General features: G+C 44.3%; 1 protein-coding gene across 2 annotated transcripts in view; it reads right to left on the bottom strand.

Moving 5' to 3' along the window:
* MPPED2 (metallophosphoesterase domain containing 2) overlaps positions 1-25096 on the bottom strand; it is a 301933-nt gene that overhangs the window by 127424 nt on the left and 149413 nt on the right. For both annotated transcript variants that reach the window (XM_082270164.1, XM_082270163.1), the window contains exon 4: positions 21347-21572. In XM_082270164.1, coding sequence (XP_082126290.1) covers positions 21347-21572 — 226 coding nt within the window. The remainder of the gene's footprint in view (positions 1-21346; positions 21573-25096) is intronic.

Below are 25096 nucleotides of genomic sequence, written 5' to 3'. Positions count from 1 at the left end.
GCCGCGGTGGTGGGGTAGGGCCGTCCTTGTTGCTCAAGCCCGGCTGGTGGGGACATTGTATTTCGTATGGTATTTTATGTTTATTGTTGCTCGAGTTGTTTTATAACTGAGCAATTATAAGTTATTTCAGTTTGAGTGTTTTTACAAGCAAGTAATTGATGATTCAATTGAATTGAATGATTTAACTATTCAAAGTAATTGTTATGATTTAATTTATTTATTTAAACCAATAAAGAGTGCCGCGGCCTTTTCTTTGCCAAAACTGGGGTCAGTGTTATTATTCTAGTTAAGTTAAGTGAGATTATGCGGGAGTGTGGCCTACAATTCCATATAAAAGGGGGCACATTATGTGGCCACTTGTGTGGGATTGTGGCCACCATTAGCAGTTCTGTCAGGTAAGCATAGGGGTATAGGTTTACAGGTTTAGGCTAGTAGGAGGTTAATTTTACCTGAGCATACAGCAGGTATCCGCCAATCGGTGTGCAGGGAAGGTTCTAGCAAGCTGGGGCAGAGGCTTTATAAGCTTGGTTTGGGCTGGGGTGCTTCCTTTTGCACCGAAGAGCACAAAGAAGAAAGTTCCCCACCCCCCCTCCCTTTGTCGCGTGCACCTTTGTGTGGTTGGGTCACCCTAGTATACTAGGGGGGACATTGTATTTCGTATGGTATTTTATGTTTATTGTTGCTCGAGTTGTTTTATAACTGAGCAATTATAAGTTGTGGTCAACACTTAAAGACGAGTCCCTAATGTGGAAAGTCGGTGTGGTGTGCCTGAACCGACGTAAGGGGGGTAGCCTGTAAATAAAGAGGGCACCCCAAAGGTAAGAGGTTGAGAAAAAGGGGGTGAAGGAGGGTGGGATGACGTTCAGCGCAGCAGCAGGCCGGCATAGCGGAGGGGCGGCGCTATATAGCCCGCTAGCTCCTCCCACAAATACCGGCCTGCGGCCGCACACTTGTGGTCAACACTTAAAGACGAGTCCCTAATGTGGAAAGTCGGTGTGGTGTGCCTGAACCGACGTAAGGGGGGTAGCCTGTAAATAAAGAGGGCAAAAAGAGGAAGCAAAACAACACACTTTATTCAATACAACTTAAGTCACAAGCCTATGAAATGCCAGTCTCAACTCCTTCTCTGGGTGAGGAATATAGACCTGGAAGGCGTCTGACTCCCACCGACCAAGCCTTTTAATGATATGGCCTGGCGTGTTATTCCCGGAGGCAGCCGAAGCCGCACCTATCCGGAAGGAGTGACCAGAGTGTGCTGCAGGGTCCCAACCCAGTCTGATACAAAGAGTCCGGATGTAGAAAATGAACTTGGACGTGGTGAGGGGAACGCCCAGTAACGTAAAAAGTGGAGCATGGCTGGGAGAGCGCCGGGACTGGGCCATGAACTCATCCAGCACTTTGACCGGACACCAAAGATTCCCTGATGGGTAAAGCGGGATGGTAACGGGGCAGCCCACCTGCCTGGTCTTGGTACACTGGAGCGTCAAAACATAATGATCCCCCCGCTTGACCAGATCTCGTTTGTGGAGACAAGAGCGCCCCTCTGCTGAGGAAGTAACCGTAAACTCCCCGGGCCTGAGAAAGCCGTAGAAGGCTAGGTACATGGCAGCTTTCACAACTGTATTAGTAAGTGGCTCAAAAGGGGCCGAGTCCAGCAAGTTGGAGAGAGCCCGGAATTTCTCCCCATCAATCGGCAGCCGCCTGACCGGGGTATGGCGATCCACCTTGCCAATACCCTTCAGGAGGCTCTTGAGGGGATATGCCCTGAGAAAAGGTAAGGAGTTTGGCTGGTGCGTTAGGACAAAGTGTTGGACACCCGCCAGATACAGTTTGACAGTACTGGCGGACAATTTGAGCTGGAGGTGGCAAAAGGCAGCAAAGGCGACCATCGTCTGCACCGAATGGTCGTCCAACCCGAATTCCCCCAAGAACCTTTGAAAGATCGACCAGGCCCGGTCGTAGGCCTTCCTGGTGTTGGCTGACAGAGCCATGCGGGCCAGCTCCCGTCCATGCGCCACGATCCGGGCTAGTCCAGTACCAGTTCCTCGAACTCTGGGGTCCGCGTGGGGCATCTGTCGGCCGTCGGGTGAAGGGCGAAAAACACCTGCAATTTGGACCGGGAAAGCGCATCAGCGGCTGAGTTAGAGTGGCCCGGGATATGTTCACAGTACAGAAAAAACTGGTGAGTGGCAGCAATCAAGGTCAGCCTGCGAACCAGCCTCATGATGGTCAGGGATGATGACCGGCCCCTACTGACAATGTCACAGGCCGCCATGTTGTCACTAAAACATTTGACTGCCATCCCTGACCAGCACCTACCCCAGGTGACAGCAGCCGCCACAATAGGGTATAACTCAAACAAAGCTGAGGTTTCCTGGAAAGCTGGTAAGGCAAGTGATTCAGCCGGCCAACTAGCCCTGAACCAGGAGTCCCCAAAGATGGCCGCGAACCCGGAATTGGCAGCCGCATCCGTCCAAAACACGGGGGACTGGGAGGAGATGGGCGGGATGAACATGGAGATGCCGTTCCAGCTTTCCAGGAACTCAACCCACATACCCAGGTCCGCCCTGGCAGGAGGATCCAGGAAATGGCGCCCTCCGGAAGACCTGGCAACAGCCGCAGCAACCGGGAGATGAAGGACCTGCCCTGGGGGATGATGCGCATGGCAAAGTTCAATGACCCGATCAAGGACTGCAACTCTTTCCTCGAAAACGACCCTAGTTCCAAAAACCTGCCAACTACCTCGCGAATGCGATTAAGTTTGTCCTGAGGGAGGCTAGACTGCATGGACACGGAATCCAGGGTAATCCCCAAGAAATCCAGCCTGGTGACAGGACCGACCGTCTTGCCTGGTGACAGAGGGACCCCCAAGGTGGAAAACAAGGCCATGGTGCTCCTCAAACTGACCGGCGTGCATTGACTTCGCTCGACCAATAGGAAATCGTCCAAGTAATGCAACACCGTGGGGCACCCGGATATGTTCAGCAGGAGCCAGCAGAGAGTCTCTGCGAATGTATCGAAAATCCTCGGGCTGCTTTTGGACCCAAAAGTCAACCTGATGGCAAAATAATATTTCTCCCTCCACTTAACACCGTGGACATGCCATAAGGAGGGGTGAATGGGCAGGAGCTTGAAGGCATTGGCGATATCCGTCTTGCTAAGCCAAGCGGCCCTACCTGCCCCTAGAATGGCCTGGATGGCGTTGTCCACGGTGGTATAGTGGAGAGAGAACTCGGCTGATGGAATAAGGGAATTAAGGCTAGGGTTGGTGGAAGAATGAGGAGCCGACATATCGATAATCAAACGTTTTTTATTTGTATATTTGCTCGTAGAGATCCCGATGGGGTTGGTACGCCAGGAGGAGAAGGGGGGGGCCGGGAAGGGGCCTAACATGAACCCCTCCTGCACTTCCTTCTCGAGCAAAAGGTCCACCGACTGCGGGTCCTCCCTGGCCGACAGCAAGTTGGGACATTCCAGTGTCCCAGAGGGAAGAGACACCAGCCCCGTGTGGAACCCTCCCGAGAACCCCTGAACCAGATACTCCACCAGGTGAGGAGAAGGATGAGCCTGCAGGTAGAATTCCAACACCTCAACCTTGACCCCGGCTAGTCATTGTTTAGGGTTGATCCTGGACGGGCACATGGATTTGGTGTGGGCCCTAAAACAAATGGAACAAACGTGGAGCAGCCTGCAGGCACTGAAGCTGCATGCCCCCCCGTTAAAATTGTTACAAACCTGGGCCTTACCTAGGAAAACGATAGGACGACCCAGCTTATCCCTAAGGCCACGCTGTTCTGACCTGCCAGCTCCCCCCCCCCCTGGAACCCCGGCCGGGGAGGATTCCGCCTCCACGGGACACAGGCTGGCAGAGTGTGTAGTGGAGGAGCATGTGGCACAGGAGGGAGGTGCCAAGCCTGCAAAGTGCCTGCAGAACAGCTCGGTGTCCAACAGACTCCAATCGACCCGTACGTTAAACTGAGCCAAGGCCGCTGCTGCCTTGGCCGAGACTGACTTGTGGAAGTCAAAGAAGGTGAACCCTCCGTACTTGTGCCCTAGATCCACGATTTTGTGCAGGTAAAGATCTAACTCCTCCCGCCGCTGTGGGTATACGGAACACAATACGTCCCTGTAGATACCGAAGGCCAGGACAAACTCTGGGATCGTGAGTTTCTTATTGAGCCTGGGGTCCCTGGCCTTCATAACAACGGACAAATCCCCGTAATTATAGATTTTATTCTCCACCATATCCTGGGAGGCGATAAGGAGAGCCACCAAGTTTACATCCTTCCCTTCCAAGATATCCTTGCGGAGAGCTGGGGGGACCATGTGGGCCGGGGTGATAATAGGAGAAACCGTAGAAGAGGGGAAAAGGGAAACTGGGGGCCTACCCTGATCACTGGCGGGAACTGGGGACAACACCGGCAAGGGAGGAGGAGGACCCCTCTGAGCTGGACTGGCGTCTTCCAGCTTAGTCAGCCTGTCTCCGATGGACTGCAAGGAAGACAGGATAGAGTCCAGGGTCCCCTGCATAGCTAACGTACAACCCTGAGAGCTTGTGCCCAATCCTGGATCTTCTGGATGTTCCGTCATCAGCCTAAAAAGTTCCGCTTTCCTTGCCGTGGCTGGGAACGGGATCCCCTTCTGGCGTAGCGCCGCCGAAATTCTCGGAACAGTCCAAGACCCATATGAACCCAGCGAGGGTGGAACCCGACGACCCCTGGGGGTACCAGATCTGGCGGGGGTGCAGGGCCTGGCTGGCGTGGAGGGGGATGAAGATCCTTCTTCCAGGACGGCTCCTTGAGGCCCGCTGTTGAAGAAAACAAAGAACAAAAAGCCCAAGTCCGATTAATACCGTGACGTGCTGGAAGAATCACTGGCTGGCTAGCTAAAGCCCAAAGGCGAAGAACTTAACTACCCCGTGACAGGTGAGGCCCTGCTAGATGCCAAGCGGCTGATGAGAGGCTCTACCTATGATTCTGGCCGAGGGGCATGAGCCACTGACGTGGTGGCGGGACCGTTGGCCTCTCGGTGACAGTACAGAATCAAAACGAGTGGCCGTGACAGGTGAGGCCCTAGCTATAAACCCATGAGAAGGGTGGAGCGAGGCGCTAGCTTTGATTTGGCCCGAGGGGCGGGGAATCTCCGACGAGATGGGGAGTTGGCCTCGCGGGACCGGCTATGAAGGGGGGGGGCTAGGGGCCAGCACCTGAACCCTGACAGCCAGTATGAACTCGCCCTGCGGGGGAGGGGGGGGGGGGACAACACGAGACAAGAACAACACAGTTTGGAGTGCAACAACGACAGTGCCAACAAAGAGGACAACGACATGAAGTGCGGTATGCATAGTGGTGATGAAGCCGTGACGGTGCCCAGGCACCGATGCATCACCAGGTGGATCACAGAAGAGTGGAATGAGCCAGAAGAGCAACCGGCGGGGGCCTAACCACCGGGCGCGAGCCAGACCGAAGACTAAGTGAGTGGAGGAAGGGGAGAAGTAGCCTAACGGTGACTATGGGTGACGCCAGCGGCGTCTGTGAAGACTAGATAACCGGAACCGTGTGGTACACAAAGGAACCTGGACCTGACATAGTACCTGATGCCGGCATTGAAGGACATGATGAGAACCTGCAGGAGAAAGGCAACGGTCAAGGGGGGGGGTCACCCATACCCCCCACCGGAACATGACATGGCACCAGGAACAACACAACCCTGCCATGCCAAGAGGCCCCCCCCAACCCCCGAGCACCAACCCCCCCCCCCCACGCAAGGTACCTAAGTGACCAGGAGGGCACCGAAATGCAGGAGGACGTGGGCAGAGGTACCGAAGCTGGCAGGAGGCAGTGAGTGCACAGAACATAAACACTTAAAAGGGGGTAGCCGTGGCTTTGACAGGGGGCAGGCAGCGTGTGCGTGAGCCAGACGGTGGGAGCCGTGGCCTACATGGAGGCAGGCAGTGTGTGCAAGGAGCCTGTGTGGTTTAGCCGTGGCCTACAGGGAGGCAGGCAGTGTGTGCAAGAGAGTCTGCGTGGTTCAGCCGTGGCCTACGGGGAGGCAGGCAGTGAGTGCAAGAGAGCCTGTGAATAGCCGTGGCCTACAGGAGGCAGGCAGTGTGTGCAAGGGGGCCTGTGAATTAGCCGTGGCCTAGAGGAGGCAGGCAGTGTGTGCAAGGGGGCCTGTGAATTAGCCGTGGCCTAGAGGAGGCAGGCAGTGTGTGCAGAAGACTTCCCCCCCCCCCCTCTTCCCCCCCCCTCTTCCCCCCCCCATGCCCTACGGGTACCTGATCCCCTGCTGAACAGCGGGGAGAAGCAGCCACCCAGCGCTGGCAGCTGGACAAGCAGGCGGCGGCCGGAAGCTGAGAAGATGGGGCGGATGCCCGAGAAGGCTGCCCCAGTACAGGCAAGGAGTAGCTGGGATGCCGCAGGACCAGCGGGGCTCGGAGCCAGCAGCGGTGCTCTCACGTCCTGCCCGGAAGTCCGGTCCACGATCCCGCGATATCCGGCCGACGTCAGGTGACCACCAAAAGACACCTGACCAGCCGAATGACGTTCAGCGCAGCAGCAGGCCGGCATAGCGGAGGGGCGGCGCTATATAGCCCGCTAGCTCCTCCCACAAATACCGGCCTGCGGCCGCACACTTATTTCAGTTTGAGTGTTTTTACAAGCAAGTAATTGATGATTCAATTGAATTGAATGATTTAACTATTCAAAGTAATTGTTATGATTTAATTTATTTATTTAAACCAATAAAGAGTGCCGCGGCCTTTTCTTTGCCAAAACTGGGGTCAGTGTTATTATTCTAGTTAAGTTAAGTGAGATTATGCGGGAGTGTGGCCTACAATTCCAAATGCTGAAAACATAATTTTCGGCCGATATGTTTTCCCCCATGAAATTTCGGTGCATCTCTACTTACAATGGTCAGCTTTCATGTATTTAAATAATAAATTATGATAAAACCCCAAAAGAAACAAAACTGTTTGCTGTACCTGCTTATAAGGCTGGAGTTCAGCTGCAGTTTGTTAGTGTATCTAAACGTTTGTATCTATGTTTTTTTTGTCAAAGCTGAATTGAACAAGCTAAAGTTAGAAGCTGATTGGCTACCGTGCACAGCTGCACCAGATTTTGCTCTCTCCAGTTTTAGTAAATTAACCCCATTGTGCCATTATAGGGCACTTGTAACAATACAGTTGCATATACTTATTTTCCAGTTTGCACTACAGTACCAGTTATTTTTTTAGGACAGGCCTGCTCTTCTGGTTCAAACCGGTTTTGATTTTAGCATTTGCCTAATAATAAAAAATATTGGTGAAAATAATTTCTTTATCTATAAAAACATTTTTTTTTTTTGTAATTTATTGATGGTAAAAATTACTTTCTTTTATACATTTTAATCTGTATCTGCTCTATATTTTTTTTCATCTTTATTTTCTGCCTAATTCTAATTTGGTTACCCCATTATACAGACACTTTTTTGTGTTCAGTACACAGAAATTTCCTAAAAATCCAATCCCCTGCTTGTGTTATTGGCACATTGTTTTTCCGGAAGTTGCCAGAGTCTAAGTATCCCCCTAAACCCTATCCCCTTCTAAGAAGAGGGAGGCACTGAAGCTTTTCTCATTACACCACTAAAGCCAATACACATTAGTAGTTTTTTTTTTTCGTTCAACCCAACAGGGCTGAATGAAAAAAACCTGACAGTTCAGGAGGAGCCGCTGTACTAACTATCCGAAGTTAGTACAGTGATCTCCCCCAGCTGTGCTATCGTTTTCTGACAGGGGGATGGCCAGAACGCTCCAGTCAGCACTTTTAGCCATTGGCTGAGAGCGCTAATCGGAAGTTGGTCGGCAGACCTTTTTCGTTCATGCCCCTTCAACGGAAGCCAGCCGAACAGCCGCCTTCTGTCGGACCAACTCAAGTACACACGGGCCGCTGCCGCCCGGGAATCAGGCCTTGTGTAGTAGACCGTAGATTGTACCAGGTTTGTCTTAATAAAGGCAGACTTTCCCATTCTGAAATTGGTTTGAGAAAGGACATGGTGATAAAACCGTTTCATCAGAACACAGTGGGCTATGACTTTGCAAAAAAAAAAAAAAGAAATAAAAATTCCTGCTGTTTTCATGTAAAGAAAGAGAGAGAGCATTGTTTTTTTTTCTTAACAGATAAATATAGTTACATATTATATATTATATTAATATATTATATAGAGATATATAGTTACATTTTACTGCATTCTTTTGCACCTTTAATATGTTTGTTTTTACATATTTATTATAGTATGGTATATAATATACACTTTATTACCAAAAGTATTGGGACACCTGCCTTTACACCCACATTAACTTTAATTAATGAATGGCATCCCAGTCTTAGTCCGTAGGGTTCAATATTAAGTTGGCAGTCTACGCTCTAGTTCATCCCAAAGGTATTCTATCGGGTTAAAGCGGTAGTATCCCGCTTTTTTCACTTTTACCTACAGGTAAGCCTATAATAAGGCTTACCTGTAGGTACAATTAATATCTCCTAAACCGGCACGGTTTAGGAGATATTTACAGTGCATGCAGCCGCTCGCGCGAGCAGCGCATGCGCTCTGAAGGTCCGGGGGGACCTTCAATTAAGTTGCCGGGAGCTTGCCGGAAAAATCACTCCCGCGCGCATGCGCGGGAGTGACGTCAACACGGCTCCGGCCAATCAGCGCGCCGGAGCCGTCTCTTCCGGCCAATCAGCGCGCCGGAGCCGCCGAACCCGGAAGAGACGACGAGGGATCATGGCAGCGCCCGCATCGATGTCCGGGGGTCCGTGTCGGGGCTTCGTTTTAAGGTAAGTTACACATAATGGGCTAGTATGCGATGCATACTAGCTCATTATGCCTTTGTCTTGCAGGTTTTTTTTTTTTATTTTTTTTTTTTATAGGGTTTACAACCGCTTTAAGGTCAGGACTCTGTGCCGGCCAGTCAAGTTCCTCCACCCCAAACTCACTCATCCATGTCTTTATGGACCTTGCTTTGTGCACTGGTGCGCAGTCATGTTGGAACAGGAAGGGGTCATCCCCAAACTGTCCCCACAAAGTTGGCAGCATGAAATTGTCCAAAATGTCTTGGTATGCTGATGCCTTAAGAGGTCCCTTCACTGGAACAAAGGGGCCAAGCATAACCGTTGAAAAACAACCCCACACCATAATCCCCCCTCAACCAAATAATTTGGACCAGTGCACAAAGCAAGGTCCATAAAGTCATGGATGAAGGAGTTTAAGGTGGAAGGACTTGACTGGCCTGCACAGAGTCCTGACCTCAACCAGATAGAACACCTTTTGGGATGAATTAGAGAACAGACTGCGAGCCAGGCCATCTCTCCAACATCAGTGCCTGGCCTCACAAATGTGCTTCTGGAAGAATGGTCAAACATTCTCATAGACACACTCCTAAACCTTGTGGACAGCCTTTCCAGAAGAGTTAAAGCTGTTATAGCTGCAAAGGTTGGGCCAACTCAACATTGAACCCTATGGACTAAGACTGGGCTACCATTAAAGTTTATGTGCGTGTAAAGGCAGGCACCCCAGTACTTTTCTTGGTAAAATAGTGTATATAGCCCACCCAATAGAGGGAGCACTGCATTTCAATAAAGTAGCCGAGCCCTCTACTGCACAGTGCTCAGGCCTGATGATTGGCTGCTCAGGCATTGTATCTTGTGAGATAGGGGTATGTACATGTGTCCCATGCCCGAAAGTACCAGCAGAAAATTGTGTGGGGGGGGGGGGGGGGAGACTAATATGTTATTGTAAGGGTACTTGAATATGGTACTGATGCTTGAACATCAGTATTCCTTGCACAATGTCTTACATTTATTTTGTGCATACAAGCATAAAATAAATTCTAGCCCCCAGAATGTGATTCTAATCTTTGAAATTAACATTCTGCACACATAAAATACTGACCTGTAATGCACATTTCCGTTGTTGTTAATTTTTTTCACTTATCTATACACAGCGCATGTTTACGCGCACATAAAAACAATGGTCTGCATTGATATCAATAATTTTAAAAAATGCCTATATGCCTAAAAACACCGCATTTCTAGGTAGCAGAGTGCAAGAGGCCTAACAGCAGGCAATTCAGTGTGCCAGCTAAACGCCATCACCGTGGGTTTGCAATTTCTAAAGTTAGCTCTGGTTTACTTTAAGCACTACAGCTTCACCCAAATTAACCTGAAAAAACGACACAGCTTTTCAGCAAGCTCAGAGAGGAGTTTCCATCAGAGGGGATTCGCAATGAGAAAAACTAACATTCCAGAGCACTCAGAGGGCTTTTAGCCACTCACTCACATAGCAAAATGTATGTTGAATTACCAAAACCCATTATGCTTGCCCCAGTCTTCAATGACTTCGATGAGCTATTTAAGAATTACGCTGAAATGCCTTAAAAGCATTTGGATGGTATATGCCAATAATTCAATGAGACTGTGCGCACTGCCTACCTACAAGTGACAACAGAGACTTTGACAAGAAGTGCTCCGCTATATACAGAACAATGACAACTACACTGAAAATGTCTGATTTTGGTCTGCTTGAGATGACTGTAGCCATATTCGTGCACTTGCAGCAAACAATTGAGTACTGTCCATGAACTCCATTCTTTAAGGTCCCAGCAGTACTGAGAATTTTTCAAAGAAGCTGAAACAATGAATGGCAGTCCTACTGGTCTATTACTGTTTTATTGGGATTCTATAGTAGTATTCAAAATGTAATCATTTGCTGTCCAAGCCAATTCTGACACTTCTCACATGTAAAAAATCTGCATCTTTTTTTTTTTACTAGATGATTACTTAGAACCCCAAACATTATATATTTTCTGAAAGCAAAGGCCCTGGAAAAAAATGGTGGTTGTTGCATTTTTTATGCCGTTTTTCAAATGCAAATTATTTGGGAAAAATATGCTTTAATTAATTTTAGTGCACATAAATCTAGTATAATACCCATCTGTCTGGTAAAATATAAAAGATGATGTTAGATTGAGTAAATAGTTCCCCAACATGTCACGCTTTAAAATTGTGCAGGCCCGTGAAATGACAACAAACTTTGGTACTTAAAACTTCCAAAGGTGATGCATTAAAGCCTTTACGGGTTACCAGTTTTAAGAGAGTTAAAAGGGGTTGTAAACCCCAAACATGAAATATGAACAAATCATATCCCTCTATAGTGTGTACTTGTCTTAATTAACCACTTTACCACCGGAGGATTTTCCTGCTTTACGTCCAGGCCACTTTTTGCAACTTGGCACTGCGCGAATTTAACTGACAATTGCGCGGTCATGCAACGCCGTACCCAAACAAAATTGACGTCCTTTTTTTCCCAGAAACAGAGATTTCTTTTGGTGGTATTTGATCACCTCTGCGCTTTTCATGTTTTGCGATATTAATAAAAAAATGCAAACATTTTGCGAAAAAATTGACATTTTCTACTTTGACAGTTAAAAAATATCCAATATATTCAATATTTGTCATATATTTAGGCCAAAATGTATTTAGCTACATGTCTTTGACAAAAAAATTTCCCAATGAGCGTATTTTTAACCGCTTTAAGACCGGAAGACTTTACCCCATTCCTGACCAGGCCATATTTTGTGATTCGGCACTGCATTACTTTAACGGACAATTACACAGTCGTGCGACACTGTACCCAAATTAAATTTATGTCCTTTTTTCCCCCACAAATAGAGCTTTCTTTTGGTGGTATTTGATCACCTGTGCAATTTTTACTTTTTGCGCTATAAACAAAAAAATAGCGACAATTTTGAAAAAATAACAATATTTTTCACATTTTTTTATATGAGATTCCCCAAAAAATGTAAAAATCTAAATTTTTTAACATTTTAGGCCCTTTTGTTTTCTGCTACATTTTTTTGGTAAAACAAATCGCAATAAGCGTATTTTGATTGGTTTGCGCAAGTTATCGCAGCTACTAACTACGGGAAAGATTCATGTCATTTGTATTGTTTTTTTTACTAGTAATGGTGGCGATCTGCAATTTTTTTTTGCGGGACTGCGAAATAGCGGCGGACAGATCGGACCCCTAACTGACATTTTTTACACTTTTGGGGTACCAGTGACATTACTACAGTAATCAGTGCTATACATATGCACTGTTACTGTAATAATGACACTGGCAGGGAAGGGGCTAACTTTATTGGTGATCAAGGGGTTAAATGTATGCCTGGTGCTTACTGACGTGTGTGGGGGGAGTGGACTGTGTGACACAGGCACAGATCGCAGGTTCAGCTATGCTAAATCCTGTAATCTGTCCCTGCCTGTCACATAGGAGTTTACACAAGCGGGCGGATTTCCTCACTCGATCCCCGACGATCGGGGAAGAGCCGCAGTGATCACTGCCTCTCCTCCCCTGGCCCGACTCCCGCTGTGTATGAATACAGCGGGAGCGAGCCTCCGGCGGCGCACACGTGCCACCGGGAAGGGGAGGAGTCCAGCGACGTAGGTCTACGTCGCTGGACGATAACGAGCCACTTTGCCGCAGTGCCAGGTCAGTGAGCGGCCAGCAAGTGGTTAGGAGAACTATGGGGTTGATTTACTAAAGGTAAAAAGACTGTGCAATTTGAAAAGTGCAGTTACACTCTGCAAGTGCAGTTGCTCCAGAGCGTAGTAAATGAGCAGAAACTGACTTCCATCATCCAATCATGGGCAAGCAAAAATGCAGATTTTTATTTTCCTTGCACGTGATTGGGTACTCTTTGCAAAGTGAAGTCTTACCTCATTTACTAAGCTCTGGAGCAACTGCTCTTGCAGAGGTCAACTGCACTTTGCAAAGTGCACAGTCTATGCCTTTACTAAATCAAGCCCTAAGTGTAATTTCTGTCTGCTGCTTTGTTCCTCTATTATCAGCAGGAATCACTTCTGACAAGTTTTTTTTAGGCTTCATATACACTAGCAGCTCCTAAACTTGAGTTTAAAAGCTTTTGGCGTTTTTTTTGCCAAAACTCCTAAACTTAACTCCATAAAAGCCTATGGGGTTGATTTACTAAAGGTAAATAGTCTGATCACTCTGCAAGTGCAGTTGCTCCAGGGCTTAGTAAATTATGAGAAACTCTGCTGCCTCCCATCATCCAATCATGTCCAAGCAAAAATACTGTTTTTTTTTTCCTTGCATGTGATTGAGTACTTTTCGCAAAGTGGAGCTTTACTTCATTTACTAAGCTCTAGTGCAACTGCACTTTGCAAAGTGCACAGTCTATTTGCATTTAGTAAATCAACCCCTATGTGTCAATGTACATATAGGCTTTTAGCAGAGTTTAGGAGTTGCCATATTTTAAAAAATATATGGCCACAGCATACACCTTCATTTTATAACATCAGGATTGTTATAGCAACACAAACAATAGTTCTTTTTGCAAATCCAATTGAAAAAAGTACTTGAAAAATCTCCTTTCATGTTGTGAGTGCTGACTGTCTGTTGGCTCTTCCCAGAACTTCCTGGATTCCCTGCATGCTCTGCTGTTTACTTTCAACTTCTAAGGACTACATACCCCATGGTACCTTGCTGCCTGCAAGCAGTGATTCCTGTACTGACTCTGCCTCCTGAAACTCCTCCCCAGCACCTCTGTAGTTGATAAGGCAGGCTCTGTGAAATGTGTGACACAGTAGTGCCTTCTCACAGGACATATTGGATATGTGTCACAGAATTCAAGGAATTAAATGTGTGGGGATCTTCAGTTTACAAACTTTAAGATTGTTCAGATTAATAGAAGTAGGCCATAAATAATAAAAATTCAATGTGGAAATTATTATAAGATTTTACAATTTGACCATAGATATGCTTTAACATCACAGTACAAAAAAGCAATAGTGAGCAATAATCTACAGTTAGAGCCCATTCACACTAGCACGACTTGTGAGGCGACTTGTGTAGCCCCAGGTCGCTTGACATAACAAAAGCAATGTTAATCAATTAGTGCCGTCTTAATTGGCACTACTGAAGTCGCTCCGACTTCAGAAAAGGGTCCTGTACTACTTTGAGGCGACCTGGGATCCGACTGTCCCATATACTTCAATGGGAGTCGCCTCCTTATCTAAATTGACACGACTTGTTATCAGACTTTCCAGGAAGAAGAAAGAGATTAGCCAGGCATTCCCCACAGACAAAGTCGCCTGTCTCTTCAAAGTAGTGCACAAGTCTCTTACAAGTCTCTTCCAAGTCTCTAAACAAGTCTCTAAACAAGTCTCTAAACAAGTCTCTTCAAGTCACGGGGCGACTTTCTGGTCGTGGTAGTGTGAACCGGCTCTTAAGTGGAGTACACACTATAAGAAAATCGGGCAAATGATTGTCTGATTTTCCTTGTTGTTTCACAGCAAATTGGAACGAAAATGTGTATGAAAATTCTCGTACGACAAAGGCGTTTTATTTATTTGTTTCTGATCATAAGCACTCCTTGCTTTCTAATTTTTCTCGTACGAAAATCATATGAAAACGGTACACATTAAGATAAAATCGTTCGTTCTGTTCCCATACGAGAAAGAATTTTGGAGCTTGTCCCTTAGGAAATTTTCGTTCAGAAGGTCGGAAGCGGCTATAGAAAGTTGTGTACACACTATACAAACATTGTACGAAAATTCTTTGGATGAAAATTCTTGCCCGATTTTCTTATAGTGTGTACGAGCCTTTACTTTCAACCTCTAATATTATCATACTTTTCATGCTGTGCGGCTGAAAGATGAATTCTGTTTGGCTGCCACCAGTTACCGAACACTATTTCTTTCTGCATTGTTTCACCAAGTACCTCCAATTAAGCCATTCATACTACATTACAACAGTCATTAAATTATAGAAGCATTTCAGGGTAAAACCCAATGTATCTCCAGGGCAGGTGTGTCTGCCATCAAATCCCTACAAGATTTGCATACCTGGCTGCAAACCAAGAAAGTAACATGACATTTATAAAAAGCAATTTGGTCACAGTGACCTTTACACTGAAACACGTGTAACTCCCTGTACAATTTCAGCACTTTCCTATAATTAAACCCAGTTTGTACACATTTATTATGCTCCTGCGGGGAAATGCCGATGGGACCAACTTGAAGAATAAATATCTAGGAAAATGCTTGGGTAGTTTGGTTCAGTAGAAGCAGATATTTTAAAACCTTTCCACAAAAGGATGACTCAGGTTGGGAAACCTTCATTAAAATTCTGGAACTACTGTACTCCCCGATTCAACATATGGAAGAACTTGCCTTGGACTACGATGAGATGTACATTTCAAGCAACAACACAAAAGTTATAGATCAATTGAGTAGCTAGGCCTTACAGTGAGTCTGGTTTAAAGAAAAATCTATTCAAGTATATAATCTTAACTAAAAAAATAAAGTCATTTGTTTTGTTCTCAGCCTCCTGCAAATCTCCAAATTCCTTTTTTATTTTTTGCTGCTGTGATGTGACTTCCTGTTAGAGGGTGGCTACATCCATTCTCCATTTTACCACTGTACAGTATGTAGGAAAGTAGCCAACCTCTTTTGCTCTCTCCTGCGATGGACTAGGGTCTATGGACTATGACAGTGATGGTGAACCTTGGCACCCCAGATGTTTTGGAACTACATTTCCCATGATGCTCAACTAAACTGCAGAATGCATGAGCATCATGGGAAATATAGGTCCAAAACATCTGGGGTGCCAAGGTTCACCATCACTGGACTATGAGATGTGTAGTGTTCATAAAGCAGTGCACATGACCACAACAAATGTGCACTTCTAGCTCCAAACAAACAGAAGTGAAATTGTTTTCACACATAGGCAACCGCCTAATCATCGAATCACCCTGTTCTCTCAGAACATATCAGATTTTGAAACCAAAAGTACAGGGTTTTAGCGAAAATCCAGCTATAGTCCTATCTTTCTGATGTTCAAGTGGGCAGAGTTGAGTAAACTAGCTTTTGGTGTGATAGAAGATTGGTTTGATATACAGGGTTTTACTTTCCCAATTATATAGATTTAAAGTGGTTGTAAAGTTAGATTTCTAAATAACTGGCATCCCCCCTGTTGTAGTAAGATCTAAAGTACTGTGTCAGTTTTTTTACAATTGTAATCCTAAATACCTTCTTTTATAGTGCCGCTGTGCGGTCACATGACCTCCATCCGCTTTCTAAGGAGAACAGTGGGAGAGGCTGAGATTCCCCTCTGACGTCAGCCAGCCAGCAGAGGGAGATCACGTGACCGCACAGCAGTATTTACCAAGGAACACTGAAAAAGCTCAGTAAATACTGCATGAAAAAGCATTAACAGAAATAAATAAATAATTAAATGCATGCAGAAATTAAATAGTAATCCAGGCGTGTAGTGTTTGTGCAGCTCCCCCCAAAGCACTCCCCTCATGTTGAGGGCATGTGGCCTGGTATGATTCAGGATGGGGGGGGGGTGCTTGCTCGTCCCCTCCCTTTCCTTGACCTGATGGGCTGCATGCTCAGATAAGTGTTCTGGTATGGATTTGGGGGGGGGGGGCACGCCACTTTATTTTTTTAAATTTTAGCGTGGGGTTCTCTTCAAAATCCACACCAGACCCTAAGGGCCTGGTACGGATCTGGGAGGATATGGAATGGGGAGGGGTGGGGGGGGGGGTGTACCTATGTCTGTTTTTTCATTTTTTTTTTTATTGCGGGCAATTGTTTATTTCTTTTTTACTTTCAGCGGGGAACCCCGCTGACAGCTGATAAGTCATCGGTTGTTAAGGACACAGCACCCAGCTGCTCCTTAACAACCATGTTTTTTACTGGTTAAGGACATGGACAGCGTCTGCTCTTTAACAGCGCCTTTTTATTAATGTTAACAAATATGCTGGCTAGTGCTAGACGTTGAATTACCACATTTTCACTACTAAAACACGCAAGACTTCATAAAAAACGCTAAACTGTATTTTACCGCATTTTTAAAGGGGAAACATACCGCTTTGTAAATCGAGCCCATTGAAACATATTTACATATGATACCTAGCTGCTATAACAGGAAAGTAGAGGTATGATTATGAGAATTTGTGCGACTTTAGTTGGAGTTGAACCACTACTGCCATGAAAATTCTCTAAGACAAGGCCCTAAAGATAAGGCACTAAAAGGAACCACAGACTTATGTATGTAGCCAAATGTTTCGAACACCTAAAGTTTTCCAGTACATCTTTTGCTTTACCACTTAGTAAATGGATTGAAATAAAAAAATCTGATTTGTGGAGGTGCTAAGTCAACAAGCGCTAATGCGTTGCTATGGATGGCTTTAGTCCTTCATCATGAAATACTTCTCTGAGAAAAGGGAAAGCCTTTAAAAACCAAACAAACTCAAAAAAATAAACTTTGACATACACCCAAGCGTAGAACTTTAGCTGCCTGTTACTAGAAAGTGTTAATACATTCTAAACATGCAAACATTTCTTGAACAGACCACAAAGATCAATACGGGAGCTTTGAAGTAAACACATACTGCATCATGAAAGAGCTGATAAAAGTCAACAGCCAACACAAAAACTATTTTGCTCAATAAAATACGACTTAATAACAAACAAAAAAACATTTCTGTGCAAAACCCACAGAGCTAAAAGGTAGTAACCTTTCATGTAAGATGTCTGTATTCCAATTATGTGATTCAACTGGTACACATGCATATATGGAAGCACTTCACAATACTCAGGATTAACCCAATAAGATTATTATAAAAAATAATAATAATTGAATATATCAGCATTGGTAAAACGTAAAAACATGAGATTAAATATAAATAAATTAGTGGCAAAGGAACAAGCAAGTGCAAAAAAGTCTATCAACCCAGTGGGGGGCTGCTTTGTCTCTACTACCTCAAGTATCATTAACCCCTTCTCAAAGATGAATCTCTTTTATTTTAAATCATGCTTACTGGAAACTCCTTAAGCCTTTCAACGAGGTATGCAGGATACATTGAATTGTCTGAAATGTGCGTGGGATTTGGGGAGATCTATGCCAGGAGAATTTTTTAAGGCTTTTAGCCTGATAGGCAATGTAGTATCCTGCCCTTCCCAACCACCCAGTGCAGTCGAAGATACCACTATAACTTTGTGCCAGACAAGACCTTTTGATGGCCTTGCAATTTAATTTTTGGATCCCTTAATGGGGCTTCTAACTTCCAACAAGCCAGTCTGGATGGCTTTGTTCCTTTTGGGTTACTTATTTGAATTAGTTACTTAAGCACTCCTACATCCCCTATGGATACTTACTGTTTTTTATATACATCCAAGACATGGCTTATTTACAACTTAATCATGTTTGGTATACGTTTTATATTACATTTTTCCATCTGTATATTTTCTTGTAGGTTTTACTGTATGCTCTTGAGGCCCATGGTTTCCTGGTATTCTGGTACTCTCCAGACAACACTATTTTGAGATATTTTCTATATATATTTTAAGTTGCACACTTCCAACACACTCACGGGTTAGACTGTTTTGCTGGCTCTCGTCCCTTCTTGGTTTCCATTTTGATATCTGGACATACAGACTAGCTGTGTGTATATATTTATATATATATATATATGTATATATATATATATATATATACACACACACACACACACAGTATCTCCCAAAAGTGAGTACACCCCTAATTTTTTTAAATATTTTATAATACTTTCATGTGACAACACTGAAGAAATTACACTTTGCTGCAATGTAAAGTAGTGAGTGTACAGCTTGAATAACAGTGTATATTTGCTGTCCCCTCAAAATAATTCAACACACAGCCATCAAAGTCTAAACCGCTGGCAACAAAAGTGAGTACACCCCTAAGTGAAAATGTCCAAATTGGGCCCCTTGTCCCCCCTCCTTTATGCTCACCACTGTCCATTCAATTGTAAGTAAATATTTAAGAATATGACTGTATAGAAGCAAACATGTGTTATTATATACAATGCATGACATTTCTCCAATTGTATTATAGAGATGTGATAGTCTACGTACCCCTGAGGAAGGAGACATGTTTATCTGAAACGCGTTGGGTGAATGAAGACACATCATACCATTTATATCACTCAGGACAACTGTAATGTTGTATGCCGTACTTATGTTCCTAATTTTTTAATTTTGTATTAACAAAAAGTGAACTTATTTTTAATACATATATGTGTGCTGTGACAATAGTGTCTTAAAGGTCACAATGAGTGAATGTACATTTATCTGTTTGGGGAATCTAATTCATATGCTATGGAGGTGTCCCAATGAACTCAATACTTGATAGAGGTAACCATAATATTTTCTATCGTGTTACAATGGAATATTCCTCTTGATTACAAAATGTTTATTGCTTATTCTATTTGATGAGGAAGAATATCAGCCAGATGTGCTGATACCAGCTGTCCAACTTTTGTTTTTGGCATGCAGACTGGTAGATCAGCAGAGATTATCCCTGCACCCCCCAACATGAGTCTCCTGGATAAAACATCTTAATGTGGTACTATGTAGAGAAGGGTTCTCCAATGAAAACAGGCCTTCTTTTTCTATTTTGTATGGACATGCCACTCAATCAATGCCTTTAAAAAGAAAATTGCTGATTGGCTGGTGGGTGTACTGTACCTTCAAACACTTTAGCATATATGTATAAAGTAGTGAATCTGACATTTAGTAAACAATCTCTGCAGGCGATTCTTAAGGCTCCGTTCACATCTAGGCGTTTTGGGGCGTTTTTGGGGAGTTTTACTGCTCTAGGATCAGCTCTCAAAATGCCCAACAAGACAAATCCTATTCATTTCAATGGCCCCTTTTCACATCTGAGCGTTTTGACGCTGTATACAAAACGCCCAACGCTCAAAAAAGTACATGAGCTTCTTTTTGGGCAGATTACAGGCGTTTTCCATTGATATCTATTCAATCAAAAAACGCCTGCACAAAAAACGCCTGTAAATCGCGGTAAAAATCGCGGTAAAATTGCGGTAAAAATTGTGGTAAAATCGTGGTAAAATCACGGTAAAAAACGTGCGTTTAAACGGCAGTGGGATTATTTATTAAAATTGGAGTGTGCAAAATCTGGTGCAGCTCTACATGGAAACCAATCAGCTTCCACCTCTATCTATCGATGTCCACGAGTCCCTCGGCTGTCTGGGACTCTTCCTCCTGATTGGCTGAGACACAGCTGCCATGCCATTGTCAATCAAAGTCAGTAAGCCAATCAGGCGAGAGAGGGGGCGGGGCTGAACCACAGCTGCATGTCTGAATGGACACACGAAGCTGCAGCTCGGCTCAGGTGCCCCCATAGCAAGCTGCTTGCTGTGGGGACACTCGACAGGAGGGAGGGACCAGGAGAAGCGAAGAGGGATCAGAGAAGAAGAGGATCTGAGCTGCTCTGTGCAAAACCACTGCACAGAGGAGGTAAGTATAACATGTTTGTTTAAACAAAAAAAAGAGAGACTTTTTCAATCACCTTATTTGAACAAGCTGACGTTAAAAGCTGTTTAGCTACCATGCACAAATGCACCACATTCCTAGTGCTTCAGATTTAGTAAATCTCCCCCAGTGATTCCCCACCAGAGATTGTTTCTTAAAAGTCACGTTTACAGCTTTATAAATCTACTCTTTAGTGTTCCAAGATAATTTGGCCCATAGAAACTAAAAAAACGTTCTTAAACGTATTTATCACTAAATGCAAACTTGTCATTAATTGCAAAATGGAAACATTAGATCTACAAATAAAGTTCTACTTTCATCCAATATATTTTCAAAGAGTATTCTAAATTAATTGAAAAAAAATTGAGAAACTAAAAATCCAAATCCATAGGTCTATCATGATTATGACTGGATAGTTTTGATCTTGCTGCAATGATCCCAGTTTCAGATTGTAACCTGTGTAGGGATAAACCAGTAGGGTAGGGGGTGGGTTGAAGGGACACCAAGTCAAAAAATATGTATAAAGCCCAAATTCCATCTTCACACAGTCTTCCTTCCGGGTTCACTGGCTCAGGTCCTTTGTATTGAGGAGCCGCGATGACATCACTCCCAGTCGCTGTACACAGCACAGGGCTCTGAAGGGACAGCACGGGCATGCCGTTCCTTCAGAGCGCATGCGCCATTTATGTCACCGGTGGCTTCACAAGTAAATATCTCCTAAATGATGTACGTTTAGGATATATTTACTGTACCTATATGTAAGCCTTATTATAGGCTTACTTATAGGTAAATCTCAGCCAAGGGAAAGTGCATGTTCACAATACAATATACTTTGTCACCGTAAGAGAACCCTTGAATTAGTTAACTGTGTGACATACTAAACATACTGAGTAATGAAATGTAAATAGTTCTCTCCAATACGGATTAAAAAAAAGAATAAAAAGTCAAATCATCAAGTATTTACTCACCATGGCGCACCATATATTCTGAATCCTTTCACAGTGACCTCTGAATCTTGCAAGTAAATACTGTTAGTGAGGAGTGATTGCACATTATCAAAGTCTTCAGGTTTCAATTTGGAAACCGAGGGGAAGCGGTAGTAATCCTGTTTAACAAGATCCGCCATGAATTCTTTATCAAAAGTCAGTTCATGATTCCCTGCAATCACTATCTTATATTCGTAGGGTAAGGTTCCTGAAAAAGCAAAAAGAAATCACTTGTCACAAAAGCTATAACTATATACAGTAATTTTACATACATTTAAAGGGAACACAAGTTGGAATAAAAACTGCCAGCAAACTTACATGTTAAAAGAGAATGCTAACCTGCAATATATTCAAATAAAGTCGATCTCTAGGGAAAGTTCTTTAAAAATGATTCATATTAAAGGCTTTGTTTTTTTGTGCAGCCAATTTAGGCAGGAAAAGTGCAGCAACTTTTCTGGCTCTGAGAAAGGGGGTTCGCCCCTGAAACGCGTCACCCCAGCCACAGCAGCCCCATGCGGCACTCTGCATGCCATTCGGCTACGTATGGGACCTTGGCGATTGTATATGCAATGTTGATGTGTGTATTATCACACCTGCCTTGTGAGTATATTGTATACTTTCTAATATTTTAATAAATGGTTTTAGTGGTGATGCACTAGGTCGGTGCGCCCCTTTTTCTTTTGTCTTTTCTCTAGGCAGGAAAAGACCCTAATTTCTTGGTTTAGTTCTTCAGCATCCGGTGTCACCACTCGTTCACTGGATCAATAATTAGCATTGTCTGTTCTGTCCAGTGAGCCGTACTGTGATAAATTAAGCTGAACCAGAAAACAGTCATCTTCCTGTCTATGTAATGTGGCAGCAGTGTGTAAATGACAAGACTGGCTTAACGGAATTACTAATTCTGTGATAGGGAAAACAATTTAAAACAGAAAAAGTATTTCAAAAGGTGTAATTATCAGTTTCCTTGGGATTTACTTTAAAGCTGGCCTCAAGGTGCGGGTGGAGGAGGTTAATGGTTTTTTTTTTGTTTGTTTTTTTTAATGGAATATCATCATTTGCAATATATTATCATCCTTTGTAAGTATATGCCTGACAGGCACAGTTCTTAGACATTGCTGATAAGCCTCACATGTCCCTAATAGCCCATCACTTTGATGGAAAGCCTCATTGGTCAACAGGAATAAGCAGGAGGCAGGAAGGTGCAAGTAAGCGCTCAGGAAGTTCTGAAGCTTTGCCTGTCAGAATGATGTAAGATTCAGCCATGGCAGGAGAGTTTAGGTGAGCCATTCTCAGCCAGCATTCCATGAAACCTTAGGGTTCCTCAAAAGGTTTCTAGGGGTTCCTTAAGCCATGGCAGACTGACCTTCCTCCTGCTTCTTTGCTTGCATAGTTCTGGGGCCAACATCACTTGGCAGAGTCAGTAGCATGTCATCATTAATCTTTTAAGATACCTGTAAGGCACCTTCTTCTCAGTGACCACTGATGTAAGAAAGACCTTCTCCAGTGACCACAGTTATTCATTTTGTGATAATTCCTGATAAATATTTTATTATTATAACTGAAAAATATTGTTTTTTTCTTTTTTTTTATGTATTTATTTTTTTAATTTAACCACTTCAGAGCCACCAAGAGCCACCAGGGATTGCCCACCCATGGCCACCAGGGATGCCCACCCATGGTCATCAGGGATGCCAATCAGGGCTCAGGGACCCTTTCAGTGCCCTCCTCATCAGTGCTGCCCATCATTGCCATCTATCAGTGCCACCCACCAGTGTCCATTATTGCCCATCAGTGCTGCCAATCAGCACCACCTATCAGTGCCGCCTATCAGTGCCCATCAGTGCTGCCTATCAGTGCCCATCAGTGCCTATCAGTGCCACCTATCAGTACTCATCAGTGTTGTCTATCAGTGCCCATCAGTGCCGCCTATCAGTGCCCACCAATGCTGCATATCAGTGCTACCTATCAGTGCCACATATCAGTGCCCATCAGTGCTGCATATCAGTGCCGCCTATCAGTGCCCATCAGTGCTGCATATTAGTGCCTCATCATCAGTGCCACCCTTTCAGTGCCTGTCAGTGCGGCCTCATCAGTGCTCATCAGTGCAGGAGAAAACGTATCTATTTACAACATTTTATAACCTAAACAAAAAAAACTTTTTTTTTTTTTTTTTCAAACGTTTCGGTCTTTTTTTATTTGTGTAGCAAAAAAGAAAAAACCTTGCGGTGATCAGATACCACCAAAAGAAAGCTCTATTTGTGGGAAAAAATGACATAAATTTGGTTTAAGTACAGTGTTGCATGACCGCGCAATTGTCATTCAAAATGCAACAGCGCTAAAAGCTGAAAATTGGCCTGGGCAGGAAGGGGGTGAAAGTGCCCTGTATTGGAAGTATTTAAAGCATTTTACTGTTAAAATGATCTACAATGAGTTTCAATTACTCTAGGTATGCCATATTGTTTTCTTTAGAATTATTATATCTCTAAGAAACCTATGTTGATAACAAACCATGAGCTCTAGACATACAGTATCTCACAAAAGTGAGTACACCCCTCATATTTTTGTAAATATTTTATTATATCTTTTCATGTAACAACACTGAAGAAATGATAGTTTGCTACAATGTAAAGTAGTGAGTGTACAGCTTGTATAACAGTGTAAATTTGCTGTCCTCTCAAAATAACTCAACACAGCCATTAATGTCTAAACCACAGGCAACAAAAGTGAGTACACCCCTAAGTGGAAATGTACAAATTGGGCCCAAAGTGTCAATATTTTGTGTGGCCACCATTTTTCCAGCACTGCCTTAACCCTCTTGGCCATGGAGTTCACCAGAGCTTCACAGGTTGCCACTGGAGTCCTCTTCCACTCCTCCATGACGACATCACAGAGCTGGTGGATGTTAGAGACCTTGCACTTCTCCACCTTCCATGCCCCACAGATGCTCAATAGAGTTTAGGTTATGAGACATGCTTGGCCAGTCCATTATCTTTACCCTCAGCTGCTTTAGCAAGGCAGTGGTCGTCTTGGAGGTGTGTTTGGGGATTGTTATCATGTTGGAATACTGCCCTGCGTCCCAGTCTGCTAAGGGAGGGGATCATGCTTTGCTTCAGTATGTCACAGTACATGTTGGCATTCATGGTTCCCTCAATGAACTGTAGGACCCCAGTGCCGGCAGCATTCATGCAGCCCCAGACCATGAAACTCCCATCATCATGCTTGAATGTAGGCAAGACACACTTGTCTTTGTACTCCTCACCTGGTTGCCACCACACACGCTTGACACCATCTAAACCAAATACCAAATGATAACCAAATTTATCTTGGTCTCATCAGACCACAGGACATGGTTCCAGTAATCCGTGTCCTTAGTCTGCTTGTCTTCAGCAAACTGTTTGTGAGCTTTCTAGTGCATCATCTTTAGAAGAGGCTTCCTTCTGGGAAGACAGCCATTCAGATCCTCAAAGAGTTATTTTGCCATGAGGTGCCATGTTGAACTTCCAATGACCAGTATGAGAGAGTGAGAGCGATAACACCAAATTTAACACACCTGAGACCTTGTAACATGAACGCGTCACATGACAGCAAGGAAAATGGCTAATTGGGCCCAATTTTGACATTTTCACTTAAGGGTGTACTCACTTTTGTTGCCAGCGGTTTAGACATTAATGGCTGTGTGCTGAGTTATTTTGAGGGGGACAACAAATGTACACAAATGTATGTTATACAAGC

The sequence above is a fragment of the Pelophylax lessonae genome (assembly GCF_965119305.1).
Source record: "Pelophylax lessonae genome assembly, chromosome: 10".
Lineage (NCBI taxonomy): Eukaryota > Metazoa > Chordata > Amphibia > Anura > Ranidae > Pelophylax > Pelophylax lessonae.
This window is presented reverse-complemented; position numbering and strand designations above follow the sequence as displayed.